At 61.8% G+C, this 27,144-nt stretch overlaps 1 protein-coding gene across 1 annotated transcript in view; it reads right to left on the reverse strand.

Moving 5' to 3' along the window:
- Nucleotides 1-809: 809 nt before the first annotated feature.
- HIF3A (hypoxia inducible factor 3 subunit alpha) overlaps nucleotides 810-27,144 on the reverse strand; it is a gene marked incomplete at both ends in the record, with an annotated part of 29,796 nt that continues 3,461 nt past the window's right edge. The window contains 11 exons of the mRNA XM_082299666.1: nucleotides 810-876; nucleotides 1,494-1,756; nucleotides 3,091-3,165; nucleotides 7,453-7,586; nucleotides 10,802-10,935; nucleotides 12,465-12,609; nucleotides 18,006-18,112; nucleotides 19,308-19,492; nucleotides 21,702-21,811; nucleotides 23,705-23,789; nucleotides 26,162-26,298. Of these exons, the coding sequence (XP_082155792.1) occupies nucleotides 810-876; nucleotides 1,494-1,756; nucleotides 3,091-3,165; nucleotides 7,453-7,586; nucleotides 10,802-10,935; nucleotides 12,465-12,609; nucleotides 18,006-18,112; nucleotides 19,308-19,492; nucleotides 21,702-21,811; nucleotides 23,705-23,789; nucleotides 26,162-26,298 (1,442 nt within the window). The remainder of the gene's footprint in view (nucleotides 877-1,493; nucleotides 1,757-3,090; nucleotides 3,166-7,452; nucleotides 7,587-10,801; nucleotides 10,936-12,464; nucleotides 12,610-18,005; nucleotides 18,113-19,307; nucleotides 19,493-21,701; nucleotides 21,812-23,704; nucleotides 23,790-26,161; nucleotides 26,299-27,144) is intronic.

Here is a 27,144-nt window from a genome sequence, read left to right on the forward strand (position 1 = left end):
CCCCCCAGTGTCCCCCAGCCCCCCCCATGTCCCCCCGATGTCCCCCCGATGTCCCCCCGATGTCCCCTCGATGTCCCCTCAATGTCCTCCCCAGTGTCCCCCCAATGTCCCCCCCCAAGTCTGCCGATGTCCCCCCAATGTCCTCCCAGTGTCCCCCCAATGTCCCCCCCGATGTCCCCTCAATGTCCCCCCAATGTCCTCCCAATGTCCTCCCAGTGTCCCCCCCGATGTCCCCTCAATGTCCCCCCAATGTCCTCCCAATGTCCTCCCAGTGTCCCCCCGATGTCCCCTCAATGTCCTCCCAGTGTCCCCCCAATGTCCCCCAATGTCCCCCCCGATGTCCCCCTCATGTCCCCCCTGTGTCACCCCCCCTGTCCCCTCTATGTTCCCCCCGGTGTCCCCCCGATGTCCCCCCTAATGTCCCCTCGATGTCCCCCCAGTGTCCCCCCCGTGTCCCCCCGATGTCCCCCCCAATGTCCCCTCCCCCATCCCCCCAATATCCCCCCGAGTATCCCCCCAATGTCTCCCCCAACGTCCCCTCTATGTCCCCCCCATGTCGCCCCCAATGTCGCCTCCCCCATCCCCCCAATGTCTCCCCCAATGTCCCCCCAGTGTCCCCCCAGTGTCCCCCCATGTCCTCTCAATGCCCCCCCGATGTCCCCCCGATGTCCCCCCGATGTCCCCCCGATGTCCCCCCAGTGTCCCCCCGTACCAGCCCGAGGGGGGGCAGCAATTGGGGGTCGAGCTCGGGGCGTTTCAGGGGGGCCCCGGGGTCCTCCTCGCTCGGCTCCCGCGGCCTGGGGAACGCGTCAGGCCACGCCCACGGCCACGCCCTCACAGGACACGCCCACGACCACGCCCCAACACGGCCACACCCTCACAGACCACGCCCATAACCCATAGCCACGCCCACAAACCCATAGCCACGCCCACGCCCACACCCCAACACGGCCACACCCTCCCAGACCACGCCCGCAAACCCATAGCCACGCCCACAACCCCATAGCCACGCCCGCAACCCCATAGCCACGCCCACAACCCCATAGCCACGCCCACAAACCACGCCCCAACACGGTCACACCCATAACCCATAGCCACGCCCACGACCACACCCCAACACGACCACACCCTATAAGGCCACGCCCACAACTCAAATAGCCACGCCCATAACCCCATAGCCACACCCACGACCACGCCCCAACAGGGCCACACCCTCCCAGGCCACACCCACAAACCCATAGCCACGCCCAGGATCGCGCCCCAGCACGACCACGCCCTCACAGGCCACGCCCACAACACCGCCCCAACACGGCCACGCCCACGGCCACACCCCAACACGGCCACACCCCCAAGCCACGCCCTTCACCGCACATGCCACGCCCCCCCGGAATTCCCGCCAAACCACGCCCCCTCGTGCCACGCCCACAGACCACGCCCACCGCCACACCCAAACCACGCCCCATTCCGACCACGCCCTCCCAAACCCCGCCCACCTCTTCCTAGCGGGGCGTGGCCGAGGGGCGTGGCCGAGGGCGGGGTCGCTGCCCCAGCGCGGGAGGGCGTGGCCAGGTCGGGAGGGGGCGGGGCCTCGCCCCGGGAAGCTGCGGGCGCGGGGCCTGGGGGGCGTGGCCTCGGCTTTGGGGGCGGGGCCTGTGGGGCGCAGGCCACGCCCCCTGTGCGGCTCGGCCCCGCCCAGCTGGAAGTCGCCGTCCATGGGGATGTAGGGGGCCAGCATGGCCAGGTCCAGCGGGGACGTCTGCGGATGTCCGGGGGGGCCCCGAGGCCGGGGTCAGCTTTGGGGCGGCGGTTTGGGGGCTGCACCCACTTATGGGGCTGGGAATTGGGGGCTGCACCCAGTTATGGGGCTGGGAATTGGGGTGGGGTCCCAGTTATGGGGCTGGGAATTGGGGCTGCACCCACTTATGGGGCTGGGAATTGGGGGCTGCACCCAGTTATGGGGCTGGGAATTGGGGTGGGGTCCCAGTTATGGGGCTGGGGTTTGGGGTGGGGTCCCAGTTATGGGGCTGGGAATTGGGGGCTGCACCCAGTTATGGGGCTGGGAATTGGGGTGGGGTCCCAGTTATGGGGCTGGGGTTTGGGGGCTGCACCCAGTTATGGGGCTGGGAATTGGGGGCTGCACCCAGTTATGGGGCTGGGATTTGGGGGTGGGGTCCCAGTTATGGGGCTGGGGTTTGGGGGCTGCACCCAGTTATGGGGCTGGGAATTGGGGTGGGGTCCCAGTTATGGGGCTGGGGTTTGGGGGCTGCACCCAGTTATGGGGCTGGGAATTGGGGGCTGCACCCAGTTATGGGGCTGGGAATTGGGGTGGGGTCCCAGTTATGGGGCTGGGAATTGGGGTGGGGTCCCATTTATGGGGCTGGGGTTTGGGGGCTGCACCCAGTTATGGGGCTGGGATTTGGGGGCTGCACCCAGTTATGGGGCTGGGAATTGGGGTCTGCACCCAGTTATGGGGCTGGGAATTGGGGTCTGCACCCAGTTATGGGGCTGGGAATTGGGGTGGGGTCCCAGTTATGGGGCTGGGGTTTGGGGGCTGCACCCAGTTATGGGGCTGGGGTCCCACTTATGGGGCTGGGGTTTGGGGGCTGCACCCATTCATGGGGCCGGGAATTGGGGTCTGCACCCACTTATGGGGCTGGGAATTGGGGGCTGCACCCAGTTATGGGGCTGGGAATTGGGGGCTGCACCCAGTTATGGGGCTGGGAATTGGGGTGGGGTCCCAGTTATGGGGCTGGGATCAGGGGTCCCTCCCATTTATGGGGCTGGGGTTTGGGGTGGGGTCCCATTTATGGGGCTGGGATCAGGAGTCCCTCCCATTTAATGGGGCTGGGAATTGGGGGTGGGGTCCCATTTATGGGGCTGCGATTTGGGGTTGGGTCCCTCCCATTTATGGGGCTGGGAATTGGGGTGGGGTCCCATTTATGGGGCCGGGATTTGGGGTCTGTACTCACTTATGGGGCTGGGATTTGGGGGCTGCACCCAGTTATGGGGCTGGGATTTGGGGTGGGGTCCCATTTATGGGGCTGCGATTTGGGGAGGGGTCTCGGGGGGTCCCCACCCCCCCCCCCTTACCTGCAGGGTGGTGCCGGGGCCGCGGCTCCCCCCAAAAATCTTCTGCACCTGCACCCCCAGTTTGTCCCCGGGGGGCTGGGGGGGCACAGCCATGGAGCCCCAGAGCCCCCCCAGAGCCCCCCAAAACCCCCAGACCCCCCCCCCCCAGCTTTACCAGGACCCCCCAGACCCCAAAGACCCCCAGACCCCTCCCAATCCTGCCAGAACCCCCCCAACCTTTCCAAGAGACCCCCCAAAACCCCCAGAGACCCCCAGAACCCCCCAAGACCACCCAGAACCCCCCCAAACCCCAAAGAACCCCCAAACCTCTCCAAGATCCCCCCAGAGCCCCCACAAAGACCCCCCCAGACCCCAAAGAACTCCCAGACCTCTCCAAGACCCCCCCAGAACCCCCACAAAGACCCCACAGAACCCCCCAAAACCCCCCCCCAGACCCCAAAAAACCCCCAAACCTTTCCAAGACCCCCCCAGAACCCCCCCAGAACCCCCCTAAAACCCCCCCAGACCCCAAAGAACCCCCAGACCTCTCCAAGACCCCCCCAGAACCCCCACAAAGACCCCCCAGAACCCCCCAAAACCCCCCCCAGACCCCAAAGAACCCCCAGACCTTTCCAAGACCCCCCCAAAAACCCCCCCAGAACCCACCAGAGACCCCCCAGAACCCCCCTAAAACCCCCCCAGACCCCAAAGAACCCCCAGACCTCTCCAAGACCCCCCCAGAACCCCCTCAAAACCCCCCCCAGACCCCAAAAAACCCCCAAACCTTTCCAAGACCCCCCCAGAACCCCCCCAGAGCCCACCAGAGACCCCCCAGAACCCCCCTAAAACCCCCCCAGACCCCAAAGAACCCCCAGACCTCTCCAAGACCCCCCCAGAACCCCCTCAAAACCCCCCCCAGACCCCAAAGAACCCCCAGACCTCTCCAAGACCCCCTCAGAACCCCCCCAGAACCCCCACAAAGACCCCCCAGAACCCCCCAAAACCCCCCTAGACCCCAAAAAACCCCCAGACCTTTCCAAGACCCCCCCGAGCCCCCACAAAGACCCCCCAGAACCCCCTCAAAACCCCCCCCAGACCCCAAAGAACCCCCAAACCTTTCCAAGACCCCCCCAGAACCCACCAGAGACCCCCCAGAACCCCCCTAAAACCCCCCCAGACCCCAAAGAACCCCCAAACCTTTCCAAGACCCCCTCGAGCCCCCACAAAGACCCCCCAGAACCCCCCCAAGGCCCCCCAAAACTCCCCCAAAACCCCCCCAGTCCCCAAAGAACCCCCAAACCTTTCCAAGACCCCCCCAGAACCCCCCCAGAACCTCCCTAAAACCCCCCCAGACCCCAAAGAACCCCCGGACCTCTCCAAGACCCCCCCAGAACCCCCACAAAGACCCCCCAGAACCCCCCAAAACCCCCCCTAGACCCCCCAAAAAACCCCCAAACCTTTCCAAGACCCCCCCAGAACCCCCCCCAGAACCCCCCTAAAACCCCCCCAAACCCCAAAGAACCCCCAGACCTCTCCAAGACCCCCCCAGAACCCCCTCAAAACCCCCCCCAGACCCCAAAGAACCCCCAAACCTTTCCAAGACCCCCCCAAAACCCACCAGAGACCCCCCAGAACCCCCCAAGGCCCCCCAAAACTCCCCCAAACCCCCCCCAGTCCCCAAAGAACCCCCCAAACCTTTCCAAGACCCCCCCAGAACCCCCCCAGAACCCACCAGAGACCCCCCAGAACCCCCCTAAAACCCCCCCAGACCCCAAAGAACCCCCAGACCTCTCCAAGACCCCCCCAGAACCCCCTCAAAACCCCCCCTAGACCCCAAAGAACCCCCAAACCTTTCCAAGACCCCCCCAAAAACCCCCCAGACCCCAAAGAACCCCCAAACCTTTCCAAGACCCCCCCAAAACCCACCAGAGACCCCCCAGAACCCCCCCAAGGCCCCCCAAAACTCCCCCAAACCCCCCCCAGTCCCCAAAGAACCCCCCAAACCTTTCCAAGACCCCCCCAGAACCCCCCCCAGAACCCCCCTAAAACCCCCCCAGACCCCAAAGAACCCCCCAAACCTTTCCAAGACCCCCCCAGAACCCCCACAAAGACCCCCCAGAACCCCCCAAAACCCCCCCTAGACCCCCCAAAGAACCCCCAAACCTTTCCAAGACCCCCCCAGAACCCCCCCAGAACCCACCAGAGACCCCCCAGAACCCCCCTAAAACCCCCCCAGACCCCAAAGAACCCCCAAACCTTTCCAAGACCCCCCCGAGCCCCCACAAAGACCCCCCAGAACCCCCCAAAACCCCCCCTAGACCCCCCCAAAGAACCCCCAAACCTTTCCAAGGCCTCCCCAAAACCCACCAGAGACCCCCCAGAACCCCCCCAAGGCCCCCCAAAACTCCCCCAAAACCCCCCCAGTCCCCAAAGAACCCCCCAAACCTTTCCAAGACCCCCCCAGAACCCCCCCCAGAACCCCCCTAAAACCCCCCCAGACCCCAAAGAACCCCCAGACCTCTCCAAGACCCCCCCAGAACCCCCACAAAGACCCCCCAGAACCCCCCAAAACCCCCCCTAGACCCCCCCAAAGAACCCCCAAACGTTTCCAAGACCCGCCCAGAACCCCCCCAGAACCCACCAGAGACCCCCCAGAACCCCCCTAAAACCCCCCCAGACCCCCCAAAACCCCCAGACCTTTCCAAGACCCCCCCAGAACCCCCCCAGAACCCCCACAAAGACCCCCCAGAACCCCTCAAAACCCCCCCAGACCCCAAAGAACCCCCAAACCTTTCCAAGACCCCCCCAGAACCCCCCCAGAACCCACCAGAGACCCCCCAGAACCCCCCTAAAACCCCCCCAGACCCCAAAGAACCCCCAGACCTCTCCAAGACCCCCCCAGAACCCCCTCAAAACCCCCCCAGACCCCAAAGAACCCCCAGACCTCTCCAAGACCCCCTCAGAACCTCCCCAGAACCCCCACAAAGACCCCCCAGAACCCCCCAAAACCCCCCTAGACCCCAAAAAACCCCCAAACCTTTCCAAGACCCCCCCAGAACCCCCACAAAGACCCCCCAGAACCCCCCAAAACCCCCCCAGACCCCAAAAAACCCCCAAACCTTTCCAAGACCCCCCCAGAACCCCCCCAGAACCCACCAGAGACCCCCCAGAACCCCCCTAAAACCCCCCCAGACCCCAAAGAACCCCCGGACCTCTCCAAGACCCCCCCAGAACCCCCACAAAGACCCCCCAGAACCCCCTCAAAACCCCCCCCAGACCCCAAAGAACCCCCAGACCTTTCCAAGACCCCCCCAGAACCCCCCCAGAACCCCCCTAAAACCCCCCCAGACCCCAAAGAACCCCCAGACCTCTCCAAGACCCCCTCAGAACCCCCCCAGAACCCCCACAAAGACCCCCCAGAACCCCCCAAAACCCCCCTAGACCCCAAAAAACCCCCAAACCTTTCCAAGACCCCCCCGAGCCCCCACAAAGACCCCCCAGAACCCCCTCAAAACCCCCCCCAGACCCCAAAGAACCCCCAAACCTTTCCAAGACCCCCCCAGAACCCACCAGAGACCCCCCAGAACCCCCCTAAAACCCCCCCAGACCCCAAAGAACCCCCGGACCTCTCCAAGACCCCCCCAGAACCCCCTCAAAACCCCCCCCAGACCCCAAAGAACCCCCAAACCTTTCCAAGACCCCCCCAGAACCCCCCCAAAACCCACCAGAGACCCCCCAGAACCCCCCCAAGGCCCCCCAAAACTCCCCCAAACCCCCCCCAGTCCCCAAAGAACCCCCCAAACCTTTCCAAGACCCCCCCAGAACCCCCCCAGAACCCCCCTAAAACCCCCCCAGACCCCAAAGAACCCCCAGACCTCTCCAAGACCCCCCCAGAACCCCCACAAAGACCCCCCAGAACCCCCCAAAACCCCCCCAGACCCCAAAAAACCCCCAAACCTTTCCAAGACCCATCCAGAACCCCCCCAGAACCCCCCTAAAACCCCCCCAGACCCCAAAGAACCCCCAGACCTCTCCAAGACCCCCCCAGAACCCCCCCAGAACCCCCACAAAGACCCCCCAGAACCCCCTAAAACCCCCCAGACCCCAAAGAACCCCCAAACCTTTTCAAGACCCCCCCAAAAACCCCCCAGACCCCAAAGAACCCCCAAACCTTTCCAAGACCCCCCCAAAAACCCCCCAGACCCCAAAGAACCCCCAAACCTTTCCAAGACCCCCCCAAACCCCCCCCCCAAAAACCCCCAGAACTCCCTCAAAAACCCCCCCAGACCCCGAAAAACCCCCAAAATTTTGGGGAGGACCCCTCCCCCCCCCCTCCCCCCCACTAACCGGGGAGGGGCTGCGGGGGCGGCGCGGGGGGGGCGCCGGGGGGGGGTCGAAGATGGGGGCGAGGAGCCGGACGAGCTCGGGGGAGCAGAAGCGCCGGGGGTCCCTCTGCAGAGCGGCCTCGGGGACATTCGAGGGGCGCACGAAGGCCAGGACCCCCGGGACCCCCACACCTGGGGGGGATGAGAGAGTGAGAGCCCCGGAAAAAACCCCCAAAATCACCCCAAAAATGCCCCCGAAACCACTCCGGGACAACTGGGAAAAAATCCCAAAATCATCCCCCAAAATCACACCAAAAGTGCCGCTGAAAACCACTCTGGGACCACTGCAAAAATTCCAAAATCAACCCAAAACCACTCCGGGACAACAAGGAAAAAAAAACCAAAATCACCCCAAAATCACCCCAAAACCACTCTGGGACAACTGGAAAAAAAAACCAAAATCACCCCAAAACCACTCCGGGACCCCAGGAAGAAAAACCCCAAAATCACCCCAAAAGCACCCCCAAAAACCACTCTGGGACCACTGCAAAAATCCCAAAATCACCCCAAAACCACTCCGGGACAACAAGGAAAAAAAAACAAAATCACCCCAAAATCACCCCAAAACCACTCTGGGACAACTGGAAAAAAAAAACAAAATCACCCCAAAACCACTCTGGGACAACTGGAAAAAAAAACCAAAATCACCCCAAAATCACCCCAAAACCACTCCGCGACCACCAGGAAAAAAACCCCAAATCACCCCAAAAACGCCACCAAAACCAATCCGGGACAACTGGGAAAAAACCCCAAAAACCACCACAAAACCACTCCAGGACCCCAGGAAGAGAAACCCCAAAATCACCCCCAAAATCACACCTAAAACGACCCCATGACAACTCTGGGACCACCCGAAAATCACCCCAAAACCACCCCAAAATCACCCCCAAAACCACTCTGGGACCAGCGGGAAAAACCCCAAAACGCCCCCAAAACCACTCCAGGACCCCAAGAAGAAAAACCCCAAAATCACCCCAAAAATGCCACTGAAACCACTCCGGGACAACTGGGAAAAAATCCCAAAATCATCCCCCAAAATCACACCAAAAGTGCCGCCGAAAACCACTCTGGGACCACTGCAAAAATTCCAAAATCAACCCAAAACCACTCCGGGAACACTGGGAAAAAAAACCAAAATCACCCCAAAACCACCCCAAAACCACTCTGGGACAACTGGAAAAAAAAACCAAAATCACCCCAAAACCACTCCGGGACCCCAGGAAGAAAAACCCCAAAATCACCCCAAAATCACCCCAAAACCACTCTGGGACAACTGGAAAAAAAACCCCAAAATCACTCCAAAACCATTCCAGGACCCCAGGAAGAAAAACCCCAAAATCACCCCAAAATCACCCCAAACCCACTCCGGGACAACTGGAAAAAAAACCAAAATCACCCCAAAAACGCCCCCCAAACCACTCCAGGACCCCGGGAAAAAAAAACCCAAATTACCCCAAAATCACCCCAAAAACGTCCCCAAAACCAATCCGGGACAACTGGGAAAAAAAACCCAAAACCACCCCAAAAACGCCACCAAAACCACTCCGCGACCACCCGAAAAAAAACCCAAAATCGCCCCAAAACCACTCCAGGACCACCCGAAAAAAACCCCAAATCACCCCAAAAACGCCCCCCAAACCACTCTGGGACCACCAGGAAAAAACCCCAAAATCACCCCAAAAACGCCCCCCAAACCACTCCGGGACCCCCGGAAAAAAACCAAAAATTACCCCAAAATCACCCCAAAAACGTCCCCAAAACCAATCCGGGACAACTGGGAAAAAAACCCCAAAATCACCCCAAAAACGCCACCAAAACCACTCCGCGACCACCCGAAAAAAAACCCAAAATCGCCCCAAAACCACTCCAGGACCACCCGAAAAAAACCCCAAATCACCCCAAAAACGCCCCCCAAACCACTCTGGGACCACCAGGAAAAAACCCCAAAATCACCCCAAAAACGCCCCCCAAACCACTCCAGGACCCCCGGAAAAAAACCAAAAATTACCCCAAAATCACCCCAAAAACGTCCCCAAAACCAATCCGGGACAACTGGGAAAAAAACCCCAAAATCACCCCAAAAACGCCACCAAAACCACTCTGGGACCACGAGGAAAAAAACCCCAAAATCACCCCAAAAACGCCACCAAAACCACTCCGCGACCACCCGAAAAAAAAACCAAAATCACCCCAAAAACGCCACCAAAACCACTCTGGGACCACCCGAAAAAAAAACCAAAATCACCCCAAAAACGCCCCCCAAACCACTCTGGGACCACCAGGAAAAAACCCCAAAATCACCCCAAAAACGCCCCCCAAACCACTCCAGGACCCCCGGAAAAAAACCAAAAATTACCCCAAAATCACCCCAAAAACGTCCCCAAAACCAATCCGGGACAACTGGGAAAAAAACCCCAAAATCACCCCAAAAACGCCACCAAAACCACTCCGCGACCACCCGAAAAAAAACCCAAAATCGCCCCAAAACCACTCCAGGACCACCCGAAAAAAACCCCAAATCACCCCAAAAACGCCCCCCAAACCACTCTGGGACCACCAGGAAAAAACCCCAAAATCACCCCAAAAACGCCCCCCAAACCACTCCAGGACCCCCGGAAAAAAACCAAAAATTACCCCAAAATCACCCCAAAAACGTCCCCAAAACCAATCCGGGACAACTGGGAAAAAAACCCCAAAACCACCCCAAAAACGCCACCAAAACCACTCCGCGACCACCCGAAAAAAACCCCAAATCACCCCAAAAACGCCCCCCAAACCACTCTGGGACCACCAGGAAAAAAACCCCAAAATCACCCCAAAAACGTCCCCAAAACCACTCTGGGACAACTGGAAAAAAAACCCAAAATCACCCCAAAACCGCTGCGGGACCACCAGGAAAAAAAAAACCAAAATCACCCCAAAAACGTCCCCAAAACCACTCTGGGACCACCAGGAAAAAAACCCCAAAATCATCCCAAAAGCGCCCCAAAAGCGCCACCAAAACCACTCCACGACCACCCGAAAAAAACCCCAAAATCACCCCAAAATCGCCCCAAAACCGCCACCAAACCCCCTCCGGGACCACCCGAAAAAAACCCCCAAATCGCCCCAAAATCACCCCAAAAACGCCCCCAAACCCACTCCGGGACCCCCAGCACCCCCACCCCTGGTGGAGATGAGCGCGTGGGACCCCCCAAAAAATCCCCCAAAAATCCCCCAAACCCCCCAGGACCCCCCCTTAGAACCCCCAGCCCCCCCTATGGGACCCCAAAATCCCCCCCAAACCCCCCTCCCCCCCTCCTCTCCCAGTCTCTCCCAGTCTCTCCCAGTTCCCCACTGGTGCCCACCGAGGCTCAGGTCCAGCACGGCCTCCGGGGGGGCGTTGGAGGGGGTGGGGGCCGGGGGGCGACGCCCCCTCCCCAAATCGCGCCGCTCCAGGGTCTGCTCCAGGGACAGCACCAGCCCGCGCTGCTCCACGCGGCTGGGGAGGGGGCGTCAGCCCGAGACCCCCCCCCCAAAAAAAAGGGGTTTTGGGGGTCCCCAACCCCCCCCCCCCTCCCGGGGGACATTTAGGGGAGGGGGGGGGTTCATTCCCTTCCCCCTCCCTGGGACCCCTCCCCAATGTTCTTCCCCCCCCCCCCCCCCCGGCCCCTCAGGCCCCGCTGCGACCCCCCCAATGTCCCCTCAGTGACCCCCCCAGTGCCCCCTGTGACCCCCCCAGTGCCCCCCAATGTCCCCCCTGACCCCCCCACTGCCCCCTGTGACCCCCCCAGTGCCCCCCAATGTCCCCTCAGTGACCCCCCCAGTGCCCCCCAATGTCCCCTCAGTGACCCCCCCAGTGCCCCCCAATGTCCCCCCTGACCCCCCCACTGCCCCCTGTGACCCCCCCAGTGCCCCCCAAGTCCATCCCCGTGCCCCCTGTGCCCCCCACGCCCCCTGTGACCCTGTGACCCCCCCAATGTCCCCTCAAAATCCCCTCAGTGACCCCCCCGTGCCCCCCACGCCCCCCCAATGTCCCCTCCCTGTGTCCCCGTGCCCCCTGTGACCCCCCAATGTCCCCCAATGTCCCCTCCCCGTGTCCCCACGCCCCCCAGTGACCCCCCCAATGTCCCCCAGGGCCCCCTGTGACCCCCCCAATGTCCCCCAATGTCCCCTCCCTGTGTCCCCGTGTCCCCTGTGCCCCCCCCCCGGTGCCCATCAACGTCCCCAAATGTCCCCTGCCCGTGTCCCCGTGCCCCCCGTGAACCCCCCAATGTCCCCCCTGTGCCCCCCACGCCCCCTGTGACCCCCCCCAATGTCCCCTCAGTGACTCCCCCCAGTGCCCCCCAATGTCCCCCCTGACCCCCCCACTGCCCCCCAATGTCCATCCCCGTGCCCCCCGTGCCCCCCACGCCCCCTGTGACCCCCCCAATGTCCCCCAGGGCCCCCTGTGACCCCCCCAATGTCCCCCAATGTCCATCCCCGTGCCCCCTGTGCCCCCCACGCCCCCTGTGACCCTGTGACCCCCCCAATGTCCCCTCAAAATCCCCTCAGTGACCCCCCCGTGCCCCCCACGCCCCCCCAATGTCCCCTCCCCGTGTCCCCGTGCCCCCTGTGACCCCCCCAATGTCCCCCAATGTCCCCTGTGACCCCCCCAATGTCCCCCAGGGCCCCCTGTGACCCCCCCAATGTCCCTCAATGTCCCCCCTGTGCCCCCCACGCCCCCTGTGACCCCCCCAATGCCCATCTCCGTGCCCCCTGTGACCCCCCCAATGTCCCTCAATGTCCCCTCTCCGTGTCCCCGTGCCCCCCAGTGACCCCCCCAATGTCCCTCAATGTCCCCCCTGTGCCCCCCACGCCCCCTGTGACCCCCCCAATGCCCATCTCCGTGCCCCCTGTGACCCCCCCAATGTCCCCCAATGTCCCCTCCCCCTGTCCCCCACGCCCCCTGTGACCCCCCCAGTGTCCCCCAATGTCCCCTCCCCGTGTCCCCACGCCCCCTGTGACCCCCCCGGTGCCCCCCATGCCCACCTGAGCACGAAGTGCAGGCAGACGATGCCCTCGGGGGCGGCGCGACCCCCGCCCATGACGGTGGCCTGGGTCTGTGCCCACAGGAAGCCCCCGCGCTTGGCCAGGAACCGGTACTGGCTCGTCACCGCCTGGCCCTTGCTCAGCACTGCGGGGGGGGCACCCAGGGGTGTCCCGGGGGGGCATTTGGGGTGTTCAGGGGGTATTTGGGGTGCCCAGGGGTGTCCCCGGGTGAATATTGGGGTGTTCAGAGGGGTTTTGGGGTGCCCAGGGGTGTCCCGGGGGGGCATTTGGGGTGTTCAGAGGGGTTTTGGGGTGCCCAGGGGTGTCCTGAGGGGGGATTTGGGGTGCCCAGGGATGCCCCGAGGGGGATTTGGGATGTTTAGAGGGGTTTTGGGGGGGATTTGGGGTGCCCAGGGGTGTCCTGAGGGGGGATTTGGGGTGTTCAGAGGGGTTTTGGGGTGCCCAGGGGTGTCCCAGGGGGGCATTTGGGGTGTTCAGAGGGGTTTTGGGGTGCCCAGGGGTGTCCTGAGGGGGGATTTGGGGTGTTCAGAGGGGTTTTGGGGTGCCCAGGGGTGTCCCAGGGTGAATATTGGGGTGTTCAGGGGGGGATTTGGGGTGCCCAGGGGTGTCCCAGGGTGAATATTGGGGTGTTCAGGGGGGTTTTGGGGTGCCCAGGGGTGTCCCAGGGTGAATATTGGGGTGTTCAGAGGGGTTTTGGGGTGCCCAGGGGTGTCCCAGGGTGAATATTGGGGTGTTCAGGGGGGTTTTGGGGTGCCCAGGGGTGTCCTGAGGGGGATTTGGGGCACCCAGGGGTGTCCCGGGGGGGGGATTTGGGGCGTTCAGAGGGGTTTTGGGGGGATATTGGGGTGCCCAGGGGTGTCCCAGGGTGAATATTGGGGTGTTCAGGGGGGGATTTGGGGTGCCCAGGGGTGTCCCAGGGTGAATATTGGGGTGTTCAGGGGGTATTTGGGGTGCCCAGGGGTGTCCCAGGGTGAATATTGGGGTGTTCAGGGGGGTTTTGGGGTGCCCAGGGGTGTCCTGAGGGGGGATTTGGGGTGCCCAGGGATGCCCCGAGGGGGATTTGGGATGTTCAGAGGGGTTTTGGGGGGGATTTGGGGTGCCCAGGGGTGTCCCAGGGTGAATATTGGGGTGTCCAGGGGGGATTTGGGGTACCCAGGGGTGTCCCGGGGGGGGGATTTGGGGCGTTCAGAGGGGTTTTGGGGGGATATTGGGGTGCCCCGGGGTGTCCCGAGGGGGGATATTGGGGTGTCCCGGGGGGGATTTGGGGTGCCCAGGGGTGTCCTGAGCGGGATTTGGGGTGTTCAGAGGGGTTTTGGGGTGTCCAGGGGTGTCCCAGGGTGAATATTGGGGTGTTCAGAGGGGGATTTGGAGTGCCCAGGGGTGTCCCGAAGGGGGATTTGAGGTCTCCAGGGGGGTTTTGGGGTGCCCAGGGGTGTCCTGAGGGGGGATTTGGGGTGTCCAGGGGGGATTTGGGGTGCCCAGGGATGCCCCGAGGGGGATTTGGAATGTTCAGAGGGGTTTTGGGGGGGATTTGGGGTGCCCAGGGGTGTCCTGAGGGGGGATTTGGGGTGTTCAGAGGGGTTTTGGGGTGCCCAGGGGTGTCCTGAGGGTGAATATTGGGGTGTTCAGGGGGGGATTTGGGGTGCCCAGGGGTGTCCTGAGGGGGGATTTGGGGTGTTCAGAGGGGATTTGGGGTGCCCAGGGGTGTCCCAGGGTGAATATTGGGGTGTTCAGGGGGTATTTGGGGTGCCCAGGGGTGTCCTGAGGGGGGATTTGAGGTGTCCAGGGGGGTTTTGGGGTGCCCAGGGGTGTCCTGAGGGGGGATTTGGGGTGCCCAGGGATGCCCCGAGGGGTATTTGGGATGTTTAGAGGGGTTTTGGGGGGGATATTGGGGTGCCCAGGGGTGTCCCGGGGGGGGATTTGGGGTGTTCAGAGGGGTTTTGGGGTGCCCAGGGGTGTCCCGGGGGGGATTTGAGGTGTCCAGGGGGGATTTGGGGTGCCCAGGGATGCCCCGAGGGGGATTTGGAATGTTCAGAGGGGTTTTGGGGGGGATTTGGGGTGCCCAGGGGTGTCCCGGGGGGGGATTTGGGGTGTTCAGAGGGGTTTTGGGGTGCCCAGGGGTGTCCCAGGGTGAATATTGGGGTGTTCAGGGGGTATTTGGGGTGCCCAGGGGTGTCCCGGGGGGGATTTGGGGTGTTCAGGGGGGTTTTGGGGTGCCCAGGGGTGTCCCAGGGTGAATATTGGGGTGTTCAGGGGGGATTTGGGGTGCCCAGGGGTGTCCCAGGGTGAATATTGGGGTGTTCAGGGGGGTTTTGGGGTGCCCAGGGGTGTCCTGAGGGGGATTTGGGGCACCCAGGGGTGTCCCGGGGGGGGGATTTGGGGCATTCAGAGGGGTTTTGGGGGGATATTGGGGTGCCCAGGGGTGTCCCAGGGTGAATATTGGGGTGTTCAGGGGGGGATTTGGGGTGCCCAGGGGTGTCCCAGGGTGAATATTGGGGTGTTCAGGGGGTATTTGGGGTGCCCAGGGGTGTCCCGGGGGGGATTTGAGGTGTCCAGGGGGGTTTTGGGGTGCCCAGGGGTGTCCTGAGGGGGGATTTGGGGTGCCCAGGGATGCCCCGAGGGGGATTTGGGATGTTTAGAGGGGTTTTGGGGGGGATATTGGGGTGCCCAGGGGTGTCCCGATGTGAATATTGGGGTGTTCAGGGGGTTTTGGGGTGCTCAGGGGTGTCCCAGGGTGAATATTGGGGTGTTCAGAGGGGTTTTGGGGTGCCCAGGGGTGTCCCAGGGTGAATATTGGGGTGTTCAGGGGGGTATTTGGGGTGCCCAGGGGTGTCCCCGGGTGAATATTGGGGTGTTCAGGGGGTATTTGGGGTGCCCAGGGGTGTCCCGGGGGGGATTTGAGGTGTCCAGGGGGGTTTTGGGGTGCCCAGGGGTGTCCTGAGGGGGGATTTGGGGTGCCCAGGGATGCCCCGAGGGGGATTTGGGATGTTTAGAGGGGTTTTGGGGGGGATATTGGGGTGCCCAGGGGTGTCCCAGGGTGAATATTGGGGTGTTCAGGGGGTTTTGGGGTGCTCAGGGGTGTCCCAGGGTGAATATTGGGGTGTTCAGGGGGGTTTTGGGGTGCCCAGGGGTGTCCCAGGGTGAATATTGGGGTGTTCAGGGGGGTTTTGGGGTGCCCAGGGGTGTCCCAGGGTGAATATTGGGGTGTTCAGGGGGTATTTGGGGTGCCCAGGGGTGTCCCGGGGGGGATTTGAGGTGTCCAGGGGGGTTTTGGGGTGCCCAGGGGTGTCCTGAGGGGGGATTTGGGGTGCCCAGGGATGCCCCGAGGGGGATTTGGGATGTTTAGAGGGGTTTTGGGGGGGATATTGGGGTGCCCAGGGGTGTCCCAGGGTGAATATTGGGGTGTTCAGGGGGTTTTGGGGTGCTCAGGGGTGTCCCAGGGTGAATATTGGGGTGTTCAGAGGGGTTTTGGGGTGCCCAGGGGTGTCCCAGGGTGAATATTGGGGTGTTCAGGGGGGTATTTGGGGTGCCCAGGGGTGTCCCCGGGTGAATATTGGGGTGTTCAGGGGGTATTTGGGGTGCCCAGGGGTGTCCCGGGGGGGATTTGGGGTGTTCAGGGGGGTTTTGGGGTGCCCAGGGGTGTCCCAGGGTGAATATTGGGGTGTTCAGGGGGTTTTGGGGTGCTCAGGGGTGTCCCAGGGTGAATATTGGGGTGTTCAGAGGGGTTTTGGGGTGCCCAGGGGTGTCCCAGGGGGGGATTTGGGGTGTTCAGGGGGGTTTTGGGGTGCCCAGGGGTGTCCTGAGGGGGATTTGGGGCACCCAGGGGTGTCCCGGGGGGGGTATTTGGGGCGTTCAGAGGGGTTTTGGGGTGCCCAGGGGTGTCCCAGGGTGAATATTGGGGTGTCCCGGGGGGGATTTGGGGTGCCCAGGGGTGTCCCAGGGTGAATATTGGGGTGTTCAGAGGGGTTTTGGGGTGCCCAGGGGTGTCCCAGGGTGAATATTGGGGTGTTCAGGGGGGTTTTGGGGTGCCCAGGGGTGTCCCAGGGTGAATATTGGGGTGTTCAGGGGGTATTTGGGGTGCCCAGGGGTGTCCCGGGGGGGGATTTGGGGTGTTCAGGGGGGTTTTGGGGTGCCCAGGGGTGTCCTGAGGGGGATTTGGGGCACCCAGGGGTGTCCCGGGGGGGGTATTTGGGGCGTTCAGAGGGGTTTTGGGGTGCCCAGGGGTGTCCCAGGGTGAATATTGGGGTATTCAGGGGGTATTTGGGGTGCCCAGGGGTGTCCTGAGGGGGATTTGGGGTGTTCAGGGGGGATTTGGGGTGCCCAGGGGTGTCCCAGGGTGAATATTGGGGTGTTCAGAGGGGTTTTGGGGTGCCCAGGGGTGTCCCAGGGTGAATATTGGGGTGTCCAGGGGGGATTTGGGGTGCCCAGGGATGCCCCGAGGGGGATTTGGAACGTTCGGAGGGGTTTTGGGGGGATATTGGGGTGCCCAGGGGTGTCCCGGGGGGGTTTTGGGGTGCCCAGGGGTGTCCTGAGGGGGATTTGGGGTACCCAGGGGTGTCCCGGGGGGGGGATTTGGGGTGTTCAGGGGGGTTTTGGGGTGCTCAGGGGTGTCCTGAGGGTGAATATTGGGGTGTTCAGGGGGGGATTTGGGGTGCCCAGGGGTGTCCTGAGGGGGAATTTGGGGTGCCCAGGGATGCCCAGAGGGGGATTTGGAATGTTCGGAGGGGTTTTGGGGGGGATTTGGGGTGCCCAGGGGTGTCCCGGGGGGAATTTGGGGTGTTCAGGGGGGTTTTGGGGTGCCCAGGAGTGTCCCAGAGTGGATATTGGGGTGTTCAGGGGGGTTTTGAGGGGAATTTGGGGTGCTCAGGGGTGTCCCGGGGGGAATTTGGGGTGCCCAGGGCTGTCCGGGGTGGATATTGGGGTTCCCCGGCAGATTTTGGGATTCCGGGGTGGATATTGGGGTTCCCAGGCAGATTTTGGGATTCCCATGTGGATATTGGGGTTCCCAGGCAGATTTTGGGATTCCGGGGTGGATATTGGGGTTCCCAGGCAGATTTTGGGATTCCCATGTGGATATTGGGGTTCCCAGGCAGATTTTGGGATTCCCATGTGGATATTGGGGTTCCCAAGCAGATTTTGGGATTCCCATGTGGATATTGGGGTTCCCCGGCAGATTTTGGGATTCCGGGGTGAATATTGGGGCTCCCAGGCAGATTTTGGGATTCCCATGTGGATATTGGGGTTCCCCGGCAGATTTTGGGATTCCCATGTGGATATTGGGGTTCCCCGGCAGATTTTGGGATTCCGGGGTGGATATTGGGGTTCCCAGGCAGATTTTGGGATTCCGGGGTGGATTTGAGCCTTTCCCGCCCAGATTTTGGCATTCCCGGGTAAACATCGCAGGGGATTTCCCAGCGGATATTTGGGATTCCCAGGTGGATATTTTGGGGGTTTTTGGGGGTTCCCCCAACAGATTTTGGGGGGTTCCTCGGGTGGATTTTGGGGGTTCGGGGCACTCACGGGTGTGGACGCTCCGGCTCAGGGTGTTGGAGTCGAGCGCGTGGACGAACTCGTAGAGGGAACACCCCAAAAGCTCCTCGGGGTGGTACCCGGCCACCTCCCCAATCCTGCACCCCAAAACCGTCATGGGGGGCACCCCAAAACCCTCAGGGGGGCACCCCAACATCGCTCCGACCACGCACCCCCCAAAAAATTATCGAATTTTGGGCCAGTTTGGGGGGGGTTTGGAGGGAATTTGGGGTGCTGAGTTTTGGGGGATTTTGGGGGGTGCTGGATTTGTGGGGTGTAGGGGGGTTCACAATGGGGGGGTCCCGGGGTTTGGGGCGATTTAGGGGATTTGGGGAGTCTGGGAGTGCGGATTTTGGGGGATTTGGAAGATTTGGGGTGTCCGGGAGTGCCGAGTTTTGGGGGATTTATGGGATTTGGGGGGTGCTGGATTTATGGGGTGTAGGGGGGTTCACAATGGGGGGGGTCCCGAGGTTTTGGGGGATTTAGGGAGTCTGGGAGTGCGGATTTTGTGGGATTTGGAAGATTTGGGGTGGCCGGGACTGCCGAGTTTTGGGAGATTTGGGGGATTTGGGGGGTGCTGGATTTATGGGGTGTAGGGGGGTTCACAATGGGGGGGGTCCCGAGGTTTTGGGGGATTTAGGGAGTCTGGGAGTGCGGATTTTGGGGGATTTGGAGGATTTGGGGTGTCCAGGAGTGCCGAGTTTTGGGGGATTTTGGGGGGTGCCGGCTTTGTGGGGTGTAGGGGGGTTCACAATGGGGGGGGTCCGAGGTTTTGGGGGATTTAGGGGATTTGGGAAGTCTGGGAGTGCGGATTTTGGGGGATTTGGAGGATTTGGGGTGGCCGGGAGTGCCGAGTTTTGGGGGATTTTGGGGGGTGCTGGATTTGTGGGGTGTAGGGGGGTTCACAATGGGGGGGTCCCGAGGTTTGGGGCGATTTAGGGGATTTGGGGAGTCTGGGAGTGCGGATTTTGGGGGATTTGGAGGATTTGGGGTGTCCAGGAGTGCCGAGTTTTGGGGGATTTGGGGGGTGCTGGATTTGTGGGGTGTAGGGGGGTCCACAATGGGGGGGTCCCGAGGTTTTGGGGGATTTAGGGAGTCTGGGAGTGCGGATTTTGGGGGATTTGGAGGATTTGGGGTGTCCGGGACTGCCGAGTTTTGGGGGATTTATGGGATTTGGGGGGTGCTGGATTTATGGGGTGTAGGGGGGTCCACAATGGGGTGGTCCCGGGGGGAGGGGGAGGGGGTCCCGGAGGGTTTTTTTTTTTTTTTTCCCCTCGCCCCCCCCCCCTCCACCTGTCGTCGCAGTAGGTGAACTTCATGTCCATGGAGTGGCGAGTGAGGACGGTGCCCGAGCCCAGCGGGGCCTCGATGGCCCCGGGGTGCGGGATGGCCTCGCAGATCAGCACCAGGCAGCGCAGGGGGGGGTCGCCGCCCCCCGCCCCCGCGTACGTCCGCATGTGCCCGGCGCAGTGCAGAACCTACGGGGAAGGGGTGGGGGGCACGGTCATGGAAGGGAGGGGGTGCCAAAAAAAATCCCCACCCCGAAATGTCCAAGGAATCCCCTCGGAATTTACCCCCAAAAATCCCGCCCGGGATCGCCCCGAAATTTCCTGGGGAGCCACCCCGAAATCTCCAAGGAATCCCCCTGGAATTTACCCCAAAAACCCCGACGGAACCCTCCCGAAACTTCCTGGGGATCCACCCCGAAATCCCCAAGGAATCCCCAAGGAATTTACCCCAAAAACCCCGCCCGGAACCCTCCCGAAATTTCCTGAGGATCCACCCCGAAATCTCCAAGGAATCCCCTCGGAATTTACCCCAAAACCCCCGCCCGGAGTCGCCCCGAAATTTCCTGGGGATCCACCCCAAAATCCCCAAGGAATCCCCAAGGAATTTACCCCAAAACCTCGCCCGGGATCGCCCCGAAATTTCCTGGGGATCCACCCCGAAATGTCCAAGGAATCCCCTCGGAATTTACCCCCAAAAATCCCGCCCGGAACCCTCCCGAAATTTCCTGGGGAGCCACCCCGAAATGCCCAAGGAATCCCCTCGGAATTTACCCCAAAAACCCCGCCCGGAACCCTCCCGAAATTTCCTGGGGATCCACCCCAAAATCCCCAAGGAATCCCCAAGGAATTTACCCCAAAACCCCGCCCGGGATCGCCCCGAAACTTCCTGGGGAGCCACCCCGAAATCTCCAAGGAATCTCTCGGAATTTACCCCAAAACCCCGCCCGGGATCGCCCCGAAATTTCCTGGGGATCCACCCCAAAATCCCCAAGGAATCCCCAAGGAATTTACCCCAAAACCCCGCCCGGGATCGCCCCGAAATTTCCTGGGGATCCACCCCGAAATCCCCAAGGAATCCCCTCGGAATTTACCCCAAAAACCTCGCCCGGAATCGCCCCGAAATTTCCTGAGGATCCACCCCGAAATCTCCAAGGAATCCCTCAGAACTTACCCCAAAAACCCCGCCCGGAACCCTCCCGAAACTTCCTGGGGATCCACCCCGAAATCTCCAAGGAATCCCCCCGGAATTTACCCCAAAAACCCCGCCCGGGATCGCCCCGAAATTTCCTGGGGAGCCACCCCGAAATCTCCAAGGAATCCCTCGGAATTTACCCCAAAACCCCGCCCGGAACCCTCCCGAAATTTCCTGGGGATCTACCCCGAAATCCCCAAGGAATCCCTCGGAATTTACCCCAAAAACCCCGCCCGGAACCCTCCCGAAATTTCCTGGGGATCTACCCCGAAATCCCCAAGGAATCCCTCGGAATTTACCCCAAAACCCCGCCCGGGATCGCCCCGAAATTTCCTGGGGATCCCCCCGAAATCTCCAAGGAATCCCTCAGAATTTACCCCAAAAACCCCGCCCGGAACCCTCCCGAAATTTCCTGGGGATCCACCCCGAAATCTCCAAGGAATCCCTCAGAATTTACCCCAAAAACCCCGCCCGGGATCGCCCCGAAATTTCCTGGGGATCCACCCCGAAATCCCCAAGGAATCCCTCGGAATTTACCCCAAAACCCCCCAAATGTCCTCCCAATGCCCCCAAATGTCCCCCAAATGTCCCCCAAATGTCCCCAAACTCCCCCAAATGTCCCCAATATCCCCCCAAATGTCCCCAATGTCCTCCCAAATGTCCCCAAAACCCCCCAAATGTCCCCAATGTCCCCCAATGCCCCCCCAAATGCCCCCCGAATGTCCCCAAATGTCCGCCAAAGCCCCCAATGTCCCCCTAAATTTACCCCAAAACCCCCCAAAGTCCCCAAAATGTCCCCAAATGTCCCCCAATATCCCCCAAATGTACCCCAAATGTGCCCCCAAATATCCCCAAATGTCCCCCAATATCCCCCAAATGTCCCCAAAACCCCCCAAATGTCCCCACAAATGTCCCCCAAATGCCCCCCAATGTCCCCCAAAGCCCCCCCCAAATCTCCCCAAAGTCCCCAAATATCCCCAAATATCCCCAAAGTCCCCCAAATGTCCCCAAATGTCCCCCAATATCCCCCCACACTCCCAAATGTCCCCCAAAGCCCCTCAATATCCCCGACGTCCCCCTAAATTTACCCCAAAACCCCCCAAATGTTCCCCCAAATGTCCTCCAATATCCTCCAAATGCCCCCAAAACCCCCCAAAATCCCCCAAATGTCCCCAAAATCCCCCAAATGTCCCCCCCCCCCCCCACCTTCCAGGACGCCGCTTTGAGGTTGAGGCAGCGCCCGCGCCCGGTCAGGGTGCTCTTCATGCGCAGGGAGAAGCTGCGCCCCGAGCGCTCCCCCCGCCGCCGGGGACCCCCTGGGGGGGTCACAAGGGTCAGGGGGGTCCCAGAATTTGGGGAGGGGTCGCAGGATTTGGGGGGGGGTCGCAGGATTTGGGATATCCCAGGATTTGGGGGGAAATCCCAGGATTTGGGGGGCTCAGGGTGCTCTTCATGCGCAGGGAGAAGCTGCGCCCCGAGCGCTCCCCCCGCCGCCGGGGACCCCCTGGGGGGGTCACAAGGGTCAGGGGGGTCCCAGGATTTGGGGAGGGGTCGCAGGATTTGGGGGGGGGTCGCAGGATTTGGGATATCCCAGGATTTGGGGGGAAATCCCAGGATTTGGGGAGTCCGGGTGCTCTTCATGCGCAGGGAGAAGCTGCGCCCCGAGCGCTCCCCCCGCCGCCGGGGACCCCCTGGGGGGGTCACAAGGGTCAGGGGGGTCCCAGGATTTGGGGAGGGGTCGCAGGATTTGGGGGGGGGTCGCAGGATTTGGGATATCCCAGAATTTGGGGGGAAATCCCAGGATTTGGGGGGCTCAGGGTGCTCTTCATGCGCAGGGAGAAGCTGCGCCCCGAGCGCTCCCCCCGCCGCCGGGGACCCCCTGGGGGGGTCACAAGGGTCAGGGGGGTCGCAGGATTTGGGGAGGGGTCGCAGGATTTGGGGGGGGGTCGCAAAATTTGGGGGGGGGTCCCAGAATTTGGGGGGAAATCCCAGGATTTGGGGGGGAAACCCAGGATTTGGGGAGGGGTCCCAGGATTTGGGGGGGGTCGCAGGATTTGGGGGGGGGGTCGCAGGATTTGGGATATCCCAGGATTTGGGGGGAAATCCCAGGATTTGGGGAGGGGTCTCAGGATTTGGAGGGTCGTAGGATTTGGGGAGAAATCCCAGGATTTGGGGGTCTCAGGGATGATTGGGGGCGGTTCGGCGGGATTTTTTTGGGGTGGGGTTAATTTGGGGAGGGGTCTCACCCTGACAGCGGCTCAGGGCTGATTTTGGGGGTATTGGGGGATGATTTGGGGGTATTTTTTGGGGGGGGTTAATTTGGGGAGGGGTCTCACCCTAACAGCGGCTCAGGGCTGATTTTGGGGGTATTGGGGGATGATTTGGGGGTATTTTTTGGGGGGGGTTAATTTGGGGAGGGGTCTCACCCTAACAGCGGCTCAGGGCTGATTTTGGGGATCCCGGGGGGATTTTTTGGGGGGGGGTGGGGTTAATTTGGGGAGGGGTCTCACCCTGACAGCGGCTCAGGGATGATTTTGGGGGTCCCGGGGGGATTTTTTTGGGGGGGTGGGGTTAATTTGGGGAGGGGTCTCAGGGCTGATTTTGGGGATCCCGGGGGGTTTAATTTGGGGGAGTGGGGTTAATTTGGGGAGGGGTCTTAGGGCTGATTTTGGGGATCCCGGGGGGATTTTTTTGGGGGGGTGGGGTTAATTTGGGGAGGGGTCTCAGGGCTGATTTTGGGGATCCCGGGGGGATTTTTTTGGGGGGGTGGGGTTAATTAGAGGAGGGGTCTCAGGGCTGATTTTGGGGATCCCGGGAGGATTTTTTTTGGGGGGGGTGGGGTTAATTTGAGGAGGGGTCTCACCCTAACAGCAGCTCAGGGCTGATTTTGGGGGTATTGGGGGATGATTTGGGGGTATTTTTTGGGGGGGTGGGGTTAATTTGGGGAGGGGTCTCACCCTAACAGCGGCTCAGGGCTGATTTTAGAGATCCCGGGGGGATTTTTTTTGGGGGGGTGGGGTTAATTTGGGGAGGGGTCTCACCCTAACAGCGGCTCAGGGCTGATTTTGGGGATCCCGGGGGGATTTTTTTTGGGGGGGTGGGGTTAATTTGGGGAGGGGTCTCACCCTAACAGCGGCTCAGGGCTGATTTTAGAGATCCCGGGGGGATTTTTTTGGGGGGGGTGGGGTTAATTTGGGGAGGGGTCTCACCCTGGCGGGGGCTGAGCACGTCCTGCAGCTCCTCGTGGTCGCAGGGGTGCACGAAGTCGAAGACGCTGTGCCCGATCAGCTCCAGCTGGGGGGGGGGGGCGCATTTTTGGGGGGGTCCGGGGGGGTCACAGCGCCAATTTTGGGGTGCCCGGACCCCTCCCCCACCTCGGTATTGGGGCATCGAAGAATTTTTGGGACCCCCCCCCCCCCCCACGAAGGTTTTTGGGGTGCCAAAAGGGTTTTGGGGCCCCTCCCACGAAGGTTTTTGGGGCTCTCCCGAAGATTTTGGGGCTCTCCCGAAGATTTTGGGGCTCCCCGACAGATTTTTGGGGCTCCTCCCACGAAGGTTTTTGGGGCTCCCCCCGAAGATTTTGGGGCTCCCCCCGAAGATTTTTTGGGCCCCTCCCCGACAGATTTTGGGGCTCCCCGACAGATTTTGGGTCCCCTCCCCAGCAGATTTTGGGGCACCTCCCACGAAGATTTTTGGGGCTCCCCCCGAAGATTTTTGGGGCTCCCCCGGCAGATTTTTGGGGCTCCCCCCGAAGATTTTTGGGGCTCTCCCGAAGATTTTGGGGCTCCTCCCACGAAGGTTTTTGGGGCTCCCCCGCAGATTTTGGGGCCCCTCCCACGCAGATTTTGGGGCCCCTCCCACGAAGATTTTTGGGGCTCCCCCCGAAGATTTTGGGGCCCCTCCCACGAAGATTTTTGGGGCTCCCCCCGAAGATTTTGGGGCCCCTCCCCGAAGGTTTTTGGGGCTCCCCCGGCAGATTTTGGAGCCCCTCCCTGGAAGATTTTGGGGTTCCCCCGACAGATTTTGGGGCCCCTCCCCCGCAGATTTTGGGGCTCCCCGACAGATTTTTGGGGCCCCTCCCACGAAGGTTTTTGGGGCTCCCCCCGAAGATTTTGGGGCTCTCCCGAAGATTTTTGGGACTGCTCGACAGATTTTGGGGCTCCTCCCTGGAAGATTTTGGGGCTCCCCCCGAAGATTTTGGGGCTCCCCCGGCAGATTTTTGGGGCTCCCCCCGAAGATTTTTTGGGCCCCTCCCCGACAGATTTTGGGGCTTCTCCCCGAAGATTTTTGGGGCTCCCCCCGAAGATTTTGGGGCCCCTCCCACGAAGATTTTTGGGGCTCCCCCGAAGATTTTGGGGCCCCTCCCTGGAAGATTTTGGGGCTCCCCGACAGATTTTTGGGGCTCCTCCCACGAAGGTTTTTGGGGCTCCCCCGACAGATTTTGGGACCCCTCCCCCGCAGATTTTGAGGCCCCTCCCCGATAGATTTTGGGGCCCCTCCCACGAATATTTTGGGGCTCCCCGACAGATTTTTGGGGCTCCTCCCACGAAGGTTTTTGGGGCTCCCCCCGAAGATTTTGGGGCTCTCCCGAAGATTTTTGGGACTGCCCGACAGATTTTGGGGCCCCTCCCTGGAAGATTTTGGGGCTCCCCCCGAAGATTTTGGGACCCCTCCCCCGCAGATTTTGGGGCTCCTCCCCCAGCAGATTTTTGGGGCTCCCCCGAAGATTTTTTGGGCCCCTCCCCGACAGATTTTGGGGCTCCCCCCGCAGATTTTGGGGCTCCCCCGGCAGATTTTGGGGGTTCCCCAGACAGATTTTAGGGCCCCTCCCCGACAGATTCCTGACCCCCCCCCCCAGACAGATTTTTTGGGGCCACCCCTGGCAGATTTTGGTCCCCTCCTTGACAGATTTTGGAACCCCTCCGGATGGATTTTTTTGGGGCTCCCCCGGCAGATTTTGGGGGTCCCCCACACAGATTTTTTGGGGCCCCTCCCGACAGATTTTTTGGGGTCACTCCTGGCAGATTTTGGGGCCGCTCCCCACGGATTTTTTTGAGGCTCCCCCAGCAAATTTTGGGACCCCTCCCCACGGATTTTTTTGAGGCTCCTCCTGCAGATTTTGGGACCCCTCCCCACGGATTTTTTTGAGGCTCCTCCTGCAGATTTTGGGACCCCTCCCCACGGATTTTTTTGAGGCTCCCCCAGAAGATTTTGGAGCCCCTCCCAACAGATTTTTTGGGGTCACCCCTGGCAGATTTTGGAGCCCCTCCCCACGGATTTTTTTGAGGCTCCCCCAGCAAATTTTGGGACCCCTCCCCACGGATTTTTTTGAGGCTCCCCCAGCAAATTTTGGAGCCCCTTCCCACGGATTTTTTTGAGGCTCCCCCAGCAGATTTTGGAGCCCCTCCCAACAGATTTTTTGAGGCTCCCCCAGCAGATTTTGGGACCCCTTCCCACGGATTTTTTTGAGGCTCCCCCAGAAGATTTTGGAGCCCCTCCCCACGGATTTTTTTGAGGCTCCCCCAGCAGATTTTGGGACCCCTTCCCACGGATTTTTTTGAGGCTCCCCCAGCAAATTTTGGGACCCCTCCCCACGGATTTTTTTGGGTCTCCCCCCGCAGATTTTTTGCCCCCCCCCGGAGATTTTTGGGGCCCCCCCCCCGCACCTGGCTGAGCCCCAGCAGGCGGCTGACGTTCTCGGACAGGTAAATCATGTCCCCCCCCTCGCTCAGCACCATCACGAAGCCGCTCAGCGCCTGCAGGTAACACCCGTCCACCGCCTCGGCCGCCGCCGCCCACGCCCCTGCGGGGGGGGGGGGTCCGGGGGGGGGCGTCAGGGGGTCCCCAAAAAGGTGGGGGGGTCGGGGGTCCCCGGTGGGGGTCGGGGGTTTTGGGGGGTTGCAGGTAAAACCCATCCCCCCCCCTTGGGTGTGGCTGTTCAGGCACCTTTTGGGGTGGGGGGGGTTCAAAGGGGGCTGGGGGTGTTTGGGGGGGGGTCCTCAAAAAGGTGGGGGGGGGTCCCAGGGGGTCTGGGGAGGGTCCTTGGGGGGAGGGGGTTGGGGGTGCCCCCGGAGTAGATGGGGGAGGGGAGGGGGGGGTCCCAGGGGGTCCCTCTGGGAATTTGGGGAGTCCTGAGGGGGTCCCGGGAGGCTTTTGGGGGGAGCCGGGGGGTCCCGAGGGGGTTCTGAGGACTCCAGGAGGGTCCTGAGTGATTTGGGGGGGGGGGGGTCTCGATGGATTTGGGGGGGTCTCAGTGGGTTTGGGGGGAGTCTTGGGGGGATCTCGGTGGATTGAGGGGGGTCCTGATGGATTTGGGGGGGGTCCCAGTGGTTTGGGGGGGGGTCCCGCTGGCTTTTGGGGGGGTCCCGGTGGCTTTTGGAGGGGTCCCGGTGGCTTTGGGGAGATCCGATGGATTTGAGGGGGGGATCCCGATGGATTTGGGGGGTCCCAATGGGTTTGGGGGGAATCTTGGGGGGGGTCTCGGTGGATTTTGGGGGGGTCCCGGTGACTTTGGGGGGTCCCGCTGATTTTTGGGGATGTCTGATGGATTTGGGGGGGGGGGGGTCCCGGTGGATTTGGGGGGGTCCCGGTGGCTTTGGGCAGATCCGATGGATTTGGGGGGGTCCCGATGGATTTGGGGGGTCCCAAT

This window comes from Coloeus monedula (genome assembly GCF_965178545.1).
Source record: "Coloeus monedula genome assembly, chromosome: 33".
Classification (NCBI taxonomy): domain Eukaryota; kingdom Metazoa; phylum Chordata; class Aves; order Passeriformes; family Corvidae; genus Coloeus; species Coloeus monedula.